The sequence below is a fragment of the Haemaphysalis longicornis genome, unplaced genomic scaffold, assembly GCF_048455015.1.
Source record: "Haemaphysalis longicornis isolate Haplotype H1 unplaced genomic scaffold, Haemaphysalis longicornis Haplotype H1 scaffold_10, whole genome shotgun sequence".
In the NCBI taxonomy this organism is placed as follows: domain Eukaryota; kingdom Metazoa; phylum Arthropoda; class Arachnida; order Ixodida; family Ixodidae; genus Haemaphysalis; species Haemaphysalis longicornis.
Genome location: NW_027526204.1, coordinates 2772125 through 2784941, shown reverse-complemented (window position 1 = coordinate 2784941; position 12817 = coordinate 2772125). Strand labels below are relative to the sequence as shown.

At 48.3% G+C, this 12817-nt stretch overlaps 1 protein-coding gene across 1 annotated transcript in view; it reads left to right on the top strand.

Moving 5' to 3' along the window:
- Pip (heparan sulfate 2-O-sulfotransferase pipe) overlaps positions 1-12817 on the top strand; it is a 161103-nt gene that overhangs the window by 127670 nt on the left and 20616 nt on the right. The window contains exon 7 of the mRNA XM_077688783.1: positions 12349-12509. Coding sequence (XP_077544909.1) covers positions 12349-12509 — 161 coding nt within the window. The remainder of the gene's footprint in view (positions 1-12348; positions 12510-12817) is intronic.

The window sequence follows — 12817 nt, the reverse complement described above, 5'->3', positions numbered from 1 at the left end:
ACAGCTCGAACATGTCCTCCGCCCCGTACCCCAGCCCGTGAGACGCCGACGAAGACGTGCAGAGAACCGCCGTGACGAGACAAGCCGCAAATGTATCCCCAGCAATTCCGTCGAACGTGGCTCCTACAACCACCGACGCTGTCACGCATGAAGACATCGCTGCTGCGGGTCCAGCATTCCCAAGAACATCATCGGCATCCGTGGCGGCAAGCGATTATTCCTTGTACATTCTCATCGCATTCATCTGCATCACAAGTTCATTCTGCCGCGGGTTTGACCGGGACGGTCTCGCTTGACCGGAGGGTCATGTCATGGAACTCACATATAGGCGGACAATGCCCCACCGGGCCATGACCCAATTAGGACTACGACGATAACGACGACAACGAAGTTGCTGGCGCGGGCTCTCTAATGGACGCCATGTAAATACTGTACATAGATCATTCTACCTTTTGTACATCGCTTCATCTTCAACATGGTTCTAGTCATTTGCCCTGCCGTTACGTAACAATATATATATATATATATATATATATATATATATATATATATATATATATATATATATATATATATATTGTAACGAGAAGACGAGGAAGTGGACTGTGCAGCCTAGTGCGATGGGCATCTTACACCGACGAAGACGAAGACGGTTGGCGTGGGGTTATCGCTCGTGCTGTGATGGCCGAATTGTAAATAGCTTGCATCGCTCTCTGTAAATAGATCGCTTCAGCATCGACCATGGTTCATGTCATCCGTCCTACCGCCACGTAACATGTTTTGGTGGAGGTTGCGGCTCTGATCCCCTTCGTAGACCTCCAGCTACGCCCGTCTCGCGTTCTGAAGCGACCACCTCAAGGATCAAGGATCGCGTCGGTCCTTACGTTACGTTACATGTTACGTGGCGGTAGGACGGACGACATGAACCATGGTCGATGCTGAAGCGATCTATTTACAGAGAGCGATGCAAGCTATTTACAATTCGGCCATCACAGCACGAGCGATAACCCCCCACGCCAACCGTCTTCGTCTTCGTCGGTGTAAGATGCCCATCGCACTAGGCTGCACAGTCCACTTCCTCGTCTTCTCGTTATATATATATATATATATATATATATATATATATATATATATATATATATATATATATATATATATATATATATATATATATATAGAGAGAGAGAGAGAGAGAGAGAGAGAGAGAAAGAAATGTCGGCAGTCTACAACGCCAAAGAAGGCATAGGGGAATGGTTAGACTATTTTTTACCGTTAGTGACGTTACATTATTCGGTAAGGCATTCGAGATATAATCGAAAGCCGTTGGTTCGGTCCCCACTCTGGGCGCGTGTTTTTCTTTCTTTCCCCAGCTCCGCTAGGGGGCCGAGAGTAGCGAACACACTTGCTATCGGCTCCAGCCGCAAAGTCCATTTTCCTCCGGAAAATCCCTTTGGATGCCAAATCGTTTGGTGAAAGCATCGACCCGATGTCCAGCGGCACTGGCGGACTTTATTTTTTCGTCTGTGAGTGGATTCCTTATCAAGTTATGGGCGATTGAAGATCTCTGAGGTGACACGCCGCGCTAAGCCTAACGCCAAGAAAAGGAACAACCAACGTGTCGGCCACGCCGCGCTGGGCCAAACCCGGTCGGCACGGCCGGTCGACTCGAGACTCCACAGGACCAGAGCATGGAGGAGGAGGAGGAGGAGTGAAACTTTATTTTTGATCAGAATAAAAGAGAGTTAGGGCATGTGGCCCTCCGCACAGGTGCAGTCCCTATTCCGGGACCCCATTGGTCAAGGCCGCCACTCTCGCCCGTCGAACTAGAGCCCTTTGAGACTCCAGCCCCGAGCAATTGAGCAGGGCTGCCTCCCATGCCTCTCTGGTAGGGGAAGGGTTGGGGGATAACGCAGGGTTGCGCTGGCATGCCCACACCATGTGGAAGGTGTCGGACACCTCCCCACAGTGCAGACACCGCCATCGGTTTTAGGGTCGAAATGCTTTGCTACTGCAGGGCACATAAATGTGTTCGTCTGCAGGCGCCGCAGTATTCGCTCATCGGCCTTGCTCAGACCCTTTGCAGGGGCTGGGTAAAGCCGGCGGTTATCGCAGTAATGTTTTACAGAGCATGGCGGGACCCAGTGACATCCAAGCAACAGGGCAACAACCCGTGGTCAGCGACGACGAATCCCACATAGAACTTCCTGACGAGAGCGACAACCCGAATATACTGAACTTCACAGCAATGACACCGGTATACGCCGACGGAGGGAGACCACCATGACGACGACGTCGGCTGGAAACAAGCCCTCAGCCGAAGAGCAAAGAGAAAACTGCGCAAAGAAGCGGAAGGGCAATCCGGTGTCCAAGCTACACCAGTGCAGTTGGAAAAGGCTACAACACACGCAGGCAAGACAATTTCGAATTTTGCCAGCCGCGGGCAGAACACGCCACGCAGGCGTTTGCCCCCGTTACCAAAAGGGGACATCAAAATAATCATGCGACCAGGTAGAGGGCTGCCCATTAAAGAGTACAGTGTTGTAGAAATCACCAAGGCGATCGCCGAAGCCTGCAAGGGCGGCAGACAACTACTGCACAAGTATGTGGTCCGACCTAGAAACGGTTCGAATATCTTGATCGTCAGCACGCCTGACACAGAGGCTGCCGATGAGTTGAGGAAGATCACGAAAATCACCCTTCGAGGGGTCAGCCATGACATAACCACCTCTGTGGCTTTTTCCGAGGAGGAAGTGAGGGGTGTTGTGCATGGTTTTCCGGCCGGCAGTAATACTTTTGTTTCAGTCGAGTTTCAACTTTTGTTTCAACCCCCTCACTTAAGCCTGCGGCCTCGAGCCATCCAAATAAAAACATTTGTCTGTCTGTCTGTCCGGCCGGCACCACACCGCAAGATTTAATGGACGGACTAAGGATCCGGACACAAAATACTAGGATCATCAAGCAAGGATGCTTGGTAAATCCAAAACCGCCTTGATTACATTCGAAGGCAACACAGTCCCGAACGTGGTCTACTACTACGGAGGGGAGATGCCTTGCTTCCTGTACCGGCCCACCAGACAAGTGTGCCATGTGTGCATGAAGCCCGGGCACCGCTCTGATGTCTGCCCGACCCCTAACGTCAAGACATGTCATCAGTGTTTGACAGAGAACCCAGTGGAGGGACACAAGTGTCCAGTGAAGTGTGCATTGTGCGGGGAAGCCCCCCTTACGGGGGCTCGTGAGTGCGTGATGAAACTGAGACGTGCAGTGATCCCACCGGGCAACCAGAATCAAAGAAAATCGAGAAGAGACCTCGAAGATGACAAATCCAAAAGACAGCGATGGTTGAGCTCTGAATGGCCACGCTAGGAGAAACGAAGCAAAAGCCTGTCTCCATCAAAGCCTACGGTGAAGAACCAAACACCAGAGCACAACCCGAAGCCCGTCATCCGAAACAAGGAGAAGAAGGTCAAGAAGAAGAAACTCGGGACGGGAAGAGCATCGAAAGAGGATCAGGTGAGCTGGCCCAATGTAGCTGCCTCTCTGGCTGATACCAACACCAAAGTCGACAGTATCACTTCTAAACATGAAAAAATAATGGAACAGCTGAAAAACCAAATTGCACGCCAAAATGCTGAGATAGCAGAACTAAAAAAAAACAAGTACTGAACCCTCCAAGAACATTAGCAAGAAGTAAATCAAAAACTACGACTATCAGCATAGGTAACATTTCATCACACCCACCCCCATTGCCCCAGCCCCCAGTTCCAGAAGGGCTGCTGCCGGACCCAAGCGGCATAGGGCTCTACCTGATAAAAACAATGGAGGTAATAAACAACAGATTCGATGTTCTACAAAAGCAGGTCGATGAAATCAAAACCAAAGGCTTCGAAATTAAAAGAAAGCTATCAATGCCGGAAAATATAAGAAAAGAAAAACAACAAATACTAGAAATCAGCGACGGTGAAGACTAAATGTCCAGCGAAGATAAATAAAAAAACAGCACAGAAATATCTAGAGATCTGGCAGTGGAACTGCAGGAACTTCCAAAAGAAAAGACACAGCCTAATACAGTACATTGATCAATCCCATGTAAACGCAGACGTTATATGTCTCCAGGAGGCAGGCCCAAACGTAGCGCTTCTGGGATACCAGGTCATCATCGATAAAGACAACCCTCGCATAGCGACCCTGATCAACAAAGACCTCGCCGCAATTGAGCACAAGCTAAGCTCATCAGAGTTAGCGCACGTATCTGTAATTGAAATAATCCCAAACAAGAGGAGGAAAAGGAGCACATTCATCCTAAACGTATACAGTCCCCCTCCCAACAAGAAGGAAACCTTCACCGAAACTTTCAGGGAGACCATGAAGATTGCAAACAAGAACCAACTCGTAATAATGGGCGACTTTAATGCACCCCATGGAGAGTGGGGTTATAACTTTAACTCGCACAGAGGACAAAACCTGATCCAAGCCATTGAAAATGAATACTTAACCTTGATCACGAATCCAGAATGTCCCACCAGGATAGGAGGCCAAACTAGCAGGGACACCTGCCCGGATCTCGCAATAATCAAGAACGCCGAAGGAGTACACTGGTCCAATCTAGAGGAAATACTAGGTAGTGACCATTGTATAATAAGCTCATCCATCCCCACGGCGATGATCAGGAGAACCTTAGGAGAAGCCAAAATCACCAATTGGGAGAAATACAGAAAAAGGTCGTCTTCATTATTGGAAATAACAAATATAAAAGAATGGAGTAAAAAACTGAAACAAACATATCAGGACGCAACAATAGCGGTGAAACGCACAAACTTAGAACCAAATGTAGACAAACATTTACTACACATATGGGAAGCAAGGCGTTGTCTGGTCAAGAGATGGAAAAGGCAAAAGCGCAACAAGAAGCTCAAGAACAAAATTAAAGAACTGACAACGAGAGCACGGGAATACGCAGACCAGCTCGGACAACAAAATTGGGCTCAGTTTTGTAACTCCTTGAAAGACACGTTGAGCACCTCAAAAACCTGGGCCATTCTCAGAATCATGATTGACCCAGCCAAGACAAGGACTGAAAATAATAGAACCTTAAAAACGCTAGCGCATCAGTTTCAAGGCACGAACAAAGAATTACTGAAAGCCCTGAAAGACAAATTCCTGGGCACACAGAAGACGGCACCCTGCAAGCTACCATACGAGGGAAACCGGAATGAAGCCCTGGACGCAGAAATAACTAAGGCAGAAGTTAGGGCGGCAATCAGAGCGGCACAGAAAAACACCGCCGCTGGTGCGGACCGCATAACAAATGCAATGATTAGAAATTTAAGCGAAGACCATATAGAGGCACTAACAAAGTACATAAATGAAGAACTCTGGACAAAAGGAGAAGTCCCACAGGAATGGAAACATGCCGAAATAATAGCTATCCCCAAGCCAGGGAATAAACCAGGAATCGAAGCGCTTAGACCAATATCACTGACCTCATGCTTGGGGAAGGTCTACGAAAGAATAATATTAAGAAGGCTACAGAGCTACCTGGAAGACAACGACCTCTTACCGCACACCATGGTAGGCTTCAGAGAAGGCCTATCAACGCAAGACGCCTTCTTGCTCCTGAAAGAAGAGGTGCTCACCAACATTCCCAAGGGAAGTGAACACATAATCATGGCCCTGGACTTAAAAGGGGCTTTTGATAATGTGTCACACTACGCAATTTTAAAAGAGCTCAACAACCTCCACTGCGGAGAGAGAATTTACAACTATGTAAAAGCTTTTCTATCAGACAGAACTGCAAGCATAGGACTAGCGGAAGTCAGATCCAAAAGGCTCAAAATGCCCAACAAAGGCACACCTCAAGGATCTATAATATCGCCATATCGCCTGTACTCTTCAATGTAGCGATGATAAAGCTAGCAAAAAAACTCCAGGAAATAACAAACATTAACCACACGCTATATGCGGATGATATAACCATATGGACAACCAAAGGCTCATTGGCCCAAAAGAAAGAAGCACTTCAAGAGGCGGCGAACTGCGTAGAATCTCTTGCCAAGGACAGCGGCCTCCGGTGTGCTCCAGAGAAGTCAGAAATAATCAGGGTCTATAACAGCAGATACAAAAGCCCGGTAGACCTAAATGTCATTCTGGAAGGACAAAAAATCAAAGAAGTCTCATTAATCAGGATACTCGGACTCTGGATACAGAGCAACCTAAAGGCCAACTACACTATACAAATGCTCAAGAAGACCACACAGCAAATAACACGAATAATCAGAAGAATAACAAGAAACAAAACAGGAATGACAGAAGAAGGCACTCTCCGTCTGGTACAAGCCCTGGTGGTCAGCAGAGTGGCGCACAGCCTACCATATCACCGGCTAAACAAACAAGAGAACGATCAAATACAAACGGTATTAAGGGGAGCTTATAAAACTGCAATCGGACTTCCTCAATGCACGGCCACGAGTAAGCTACAAAAACTGGGTGTAACAAACACCTTTGAGGAGATCAAAAAAGCCACGCTGATCGCTCAAAAACAAAGGCTGCAACTCACTAGAACAGGCTGAGCTATACTCGAAAGCGTAGGCACGCCCGCTGATAAATTCAACATCGCAAGTAAAGTCGACCTCGACAAGGACATACGCAGAAAATTATTTATATCACCAATACCAAGACACATGGACAAGACAGCCCACCAAGGAAGAAGAAAAATTCCCCGCATTCCCCGAGGCGAAGAATGTGAAAGTGCGAATGCACGAGTTGAATTTGCGCGGTTCGGTAATGTTCGCGAAAGAGAGATCACACACACACACACAACACAAAGAAAGAAAGATGCATTTATTCACAGACACCTATTTGTGTTGTCGTTGTACTTGATTGCTAGAGCGGATCTCAGCTTTGAAATTTCGTGTCAGTACTCCTTTAAGCGGGTGCATTAGCCCTTCTCACGCCCGATTCCTGGTCAATCCCCCACGTGGGTATGTGCCATGTCAGCGGCCAGGCAGCGCGCGCCCATCTCCCCCCGTTGCCAAGGAAGACGAGGAGATTCCTGGCCAATCCCCCACGTGGGTATGCTATCCGGACATCGCCGGTGGACGCAGGTTCAGGGCGCCTAAGAAGTGCATCGCACTTAAAAAGCAAGGATGGAGACCCTAACACACCCTACACTGACGCAGCAATGTATACAAAAACAACAGAGATGCGGTGGCGGCTGTCATAGATTCTGACCACAACTTAAGTGCTTGACTATTAAGAATACGAATCCCGAGGAAGCGGAGGCCGCAGCAATAGCCCTTGGTTTTGCCCTCGGAGAGAGACAGCAGAAGAGCCTGCACATAATTACGGACTCCGAGCAAGCATGCTACGACTTCGTTAAAGGAAGAATACCACGGGTGGCAGCAAACATACTGAACAGGATCAAAGGAAGACCCCACGGCACGCACAGATTGACCTGGACCCCCGGTCACGAGGGATTGGCGGGGAACGAAGCGGCTAACAGCACTGCCCGAGAATTGACGAACCGGGCGGGTGACAGCACGCCGTTTTTCACCCCACTTCCCAACGGCTACGGGGAAAGACTGGAAGCACTCAGGGCAGCCAGGGCACTCTACCCGCCCCCTCACAAAAAGCTAAACGCAATGGAAGCCACCTCCTGGAGACAGATTCAAACGAATACTTATCCGAACGTCCACAGGTATAGCCTTATTTACCTAGGAAAATACCGATCAGAATGTCCAACCTGCGCCAGCACTCCCACACTATACCACATCACCTGGGAGTGCAACAGCCATTGGCGTGAAGATACAACACCAGAGAAAAAACTTGAGCTATGGGAGGCAGTCCTGGCCAGCTCGAGCCTGGAAGACCAGCTTCATCTAGTCAACCAGGCCCGGGAGAAGGCAAGACTCAGTGGAGTCCTGGACTAGGGACCCCACCCATCAGCGTCACCAAAAGTCTTGTTTTTCAATAAAAGTTTCTTCCTCCACCTCTTTCTTTCTCACGTAATATTAATAAATAATGCAACGTCACTAACGGTAAAAAATAGTCTAACCAGTCCCCTATGCCTTCTGAGGCGTTGTAGACTGCCGGAATTTCTTTCTGTATTTCCTAACGAGACCCTCATTTCCGAACCATATATATATATATATATATATATATATATATATATATATATATATATATATATATATATATATATATATATATATATATATATATATGGCGCTTTTTTTTCACTCACTCGCGCATCCATGGCGACACTGGTGAGCGGGAACGGCGCATGGCGGAGGGGGCGAAAAAGAGTCCCTGTGGCAGCAGAGCCAGCGTGCAGTGAGCTGCTACGTGAAACGGCGGGCAGAGGCGGCGGCCGGGTGCGGGCGGAGCACCGTCAAGCTGGCGATGGCAACCACCGGTCCCACGCATACATCTTCGCTGGTTTAACATGTGTATGGAGTGCATGGGCGCATTTTTTCGCTGGTTGGATCGTACTTTAGAGGCGGGGTGGTATGATCGCCACGGCGAAAAAGAGGTGCGGCGCCACAGTAGATCTTCAGGTCACCTGTGCGCGTGCGGGCACAGTTGTGAACTAGTACCGAGCTCGCTGAAAAGCAGAGAAAAAGCACGTATAAATTTCACATAGCCACATCTGCGATGAAATATTTTCCTCGGGAACAAACGTTTCCGGCCGGTGACTTTGCGACGTCCTTAAAGGAGCCAGGAAGAAAAAATACAACTTCGTTTAATTTGAAAGGACTAGGATTCAGTATCTCACTCAGCTCCAGTGCAGCCCCAAAAGATGTTTTTTTAACGAAAAAAAAAGCAGGAAGTATTATAAAACTTTCAAATTTTGCGCCACAGTGACGTGTCATGAGCAAGAATGGCGTCATACGGGCCAGCAATAAAACGTAATTTTCAGTGCGTTAGCATGCAAGTGATGCGGTCAAATGGAAGTAGAGGCCCCAATACAGACGTCCAGTCATGTGTCGTCGCGACAGGTCAGTTAGGCGGCCGCCAATCGCACAAACGTGGTTCCGTGACGTCATAGAAAAGTTGCGGGAAATTGGCTAGGGGGTCGCGACTGCTTCACACGTTTTAAAGCAAAGCTTTTTACCTCTACCCCCCAAGGGTTCTTTCGCGACCGTTGGTGTCACCAGAAAACTCCAGCGAACAAATAAAAGAATTTACTGGCACCACCGGGAATCGAACCTAGAACTAATAGCCTAACAAAGCTAGAGCCCGTTGTCTTACCGATTTAGCTACGAGCCCACGCGAAGACGGGGAAGACAGGGGGTGCACTCACCAAGCACATCTACGGGTTTACCCCCAGCGTTCTCGCTGAATGCCACGTGAAAACGTCACGCGACCACTCACGCCCCTCTAGCGGCCCTGGGCGCACCTTGCTCATGCGCAAAGAGTTGCAAAAATAAAGGAAGATCACACCAATGCATGGCATCTCACTTCTAGTACGCCAATATGCTAAAGCCTGTGGCCTCCCGTGTTCACGTAAAAAAGCACAGCTCCTTGTCACCCGCCCTCTCGCCAAACCAAGGAATACTCCTCCTTGAATTCAAATACTCCTTGATGGCCAGGCCATCACTCCAAGCCCCAGCATCAAGATCCTGGGCCTACATCTCGAAGCGAACACCAACAGTGACGTCTCCTTGCAGCGCCTCAAAAACAGCATTAATCAAATCATACACATGATCAGGCGAGGTGCCACCAAGAAACGAGGCGTAAAGGAATCCGCTACCTTTCGATTAATTGAAGCGTTTGTCCTCTCGTAAGTCACTTACGTCAAAGCCCTGTCTTCTTCTCGATAAGGAAGACATAGAGATGCTTTATATAATGATTAGAAAGGTGGTCGAGCAGGCCATTGGTCTTCTCATGAGCGCGTCCACAAGGAGGCTGCTTAGCACGGGGCTTCACAATTTGGTGGAAGAGCTGATGAAAGGATATCTTTCTAACCAGAAGATCCGACTTATAACTGCGGTGGGTAACCGCATGCTTCACCAGATTGACTGGGCAGCCCAGAATGTCACTCCACTTGACGTACTCCCACACTCTTCGCGAATAAAACTAAAGATGCTCCATTTGCTTAGAAATATGAACCCCTCACAGGACAAGGGTCACCAAAAGCACGGGTTCAAGCGCTAAACACCACCCTGGGGGGATCATGCAGTTATCTACACAGTCACCTCCAAACATCGAGGGCAGCAATACGCCATCTTCGTGGCTGCCTCCAGAACCAACCTCCTTGTGTGTACCTCGCTTAGGACCCAAGAAATGACGGCAGCAAAAAAGGCAGTTATCACCTTCGCTCTCACTCAACCAGGGATTCGGAGGGTAGTCACCGATTCCCAGCAAGCCTACTGGAATTTCCAGTCGGGTTGGGTGTCCTGACCTGCACTGCGCGTGCTAAAAAATCATTCCCCAAACAGTTCCATTCAGCTCATCTGGACACCCCCTCACGCTTCAATGGAGGGCAACAAATACGCCCACCCAACAAGCCTCCGCTTTTACCTCCCGTGCTATGGAGCTGCACAAGGACAGTCACCCACTTGTCACGTTCAGGGAGATAACCCAGCATTATCGCCTTCTGAGACAGACCGTACGTTCGCCTTACCCTGACCTTTCCAGAGAACAACAAGTTACCGTACGGCTCATACAATCCGGGCTCCTTCCCACAGGCTACGCGTCTTCACTTAATGTATCCGAATCGCTACCACGCTGAATGTAAATTTTGCTCAGAAGTAGGAACACTCCGCCCCGTAATCGGGGTGTGCTACTTTAGCCCTGAGCACCCTCCTCTCTTTCCGTCAACTACCTAACAAGAGCAATGGGAGATGCTGCTGTCCAGGCCCTCTTTAACTACCCAGCTTCAGCGGGTGGACAGAACACAGGCCGCGAGGACTGCATATGGGCCCCACGGAAGAAGGAATCACTCCTCAGGGCTGCACTCTGGGCCGTTCAGAAATCTGAACAGAAGTATTTCATTACTCCTTCTCGTCCTTCTCTGCCGCAAATCTTGTCGTCTCCGTCTGCGGCGCAGACGGAGTAGTCAGATCGTCTAACACCGGGTTGGAGCTTACTTTAATTTTATAAAAAAAAGTTCCCACTCTTGTGTTACACCAATACAACTCAACCAAACACCATTCATGCATCATGCATTGATTTAACCTTACCAAGAATATCTCTTTGAATTAATAAATGGTGTGGTTAAGAGAATTTCACTTCTCTCTGGTTTTACTACTTGTAGAGCGATGTGAGTGAATTTAAGTGACGTCGCATGGGTGATCGTTATAGGTGCCGTTTACAGCTTTGCTTTCCGACCACATTCACGGGGTGGATTGGCGCGATTTTTTTTTAATATCTCCGTTATTTCTTCTAACATTGCGATGATATTGGAGTCATTGTTATCGGGACTAAGCAGTCTTTCTAATAAACCCAACTTGTATTTTGTCTTCATGGCTCCTTTAAGATGATGCGGCCCATCAGGCAATTTTGGGAGCAACGGGCGCATGAGTTTGCGTCATAGGACGTGAATACACTAATCAGGAAAGAGGCAAGCTATCTGAATGCGGCATGTGCCCATAACTAGCTGCTGTGAAACATGTTAAAATAGCGCGGTCTAGCGCTGTTTTGACATGAACTAGCGCTGGACATCAACTGAAGTTTTTTTACCGCACACAAAAAAGATGCGCAGAAACAGCGCATGCGCGAACATGGGTGAAGTAAAAAAAAGAAATAGATTATCTGAATGCGCACTAGCCGTGTGTCTAAAGACTGAACCACCTGAATACGCTGCGGAAATATTCCTGATTGCTTCACCCATGTTAGCGCATGCGCTGTTTCTGTACGTGTTTTTTCTTTGGTAAAAAAGTTCAGTTGATGTCGAGCGCTAGTCCTGTGTATTCTCTCCTTGAAGCAGTGAATCATATTAAAACAGCGCGGTAATGCCGTCTCTACCGCGCTGTTTTAACATGCTTCACTGCTCCAACCAACTAGCCCACATTCGTGCACCGAGAACTATAGCAGATGTGTGACTTCTTTTTCATGTGTTGTTTTCCACTTGTTTTTTTCTGTTTTGTTTTTGCATTGCGTTTCGAAAGACAATAAAATGGGTTTTCCGTAAGCGCTTTGTTCGCCTTTCTATTGAACGTCCTTGTGTCGATTCGCTTGCGCTATGCATGGTTCAACATCAGCGGTGTTGCTTCCTCGTCGGCTGTCGCAATAACGTCACCTTTGTTGCAGTGTGTAACACGCGCGCAACACTCACAGCGAAATCTAACAGCTTCTCCTTTACACCCATCGCTGCCAAGTCTAATTTTTATCACCCCACAAATGCAGGAGCGTGCAGAATACCTGGGCGCTGAACACCGCATTGAGGAACATCGAGCGGCATTACGCCGTCGTGGGCGTCCTCGAAGACCTGAACGTTACGCTCGCACTCCTGGAGAAACTGCTCCCACGGTTCTTCCGCGGGGCCTCAGAAGTTTACGGCAAGCGGGGTGAGTCTTCCACCATATCATCTTTCAACAAAACAAAATCTGGCTATGCGCGTGTTTGCAGAAGTCCACCGACATGCCAGATCGTCGCGTTCAAGAGTCACAAAACTCCGCACAAGGGTTAAAATAGTTGTATACAGGAATACCGTCTGCCTGGGCCCGCTCTGGTACGGAATCATGTGGCTTTCAACCGGACACACGACGGACTGAGCTGGTGAGAGTCTATGAGTGCTAACAGTCTGTGGCAATTGCTGCCGCTGCTTACATAACGCGCCTTAAAGGGGTCGTGAAGAGATTTTCAAAAAAACTGT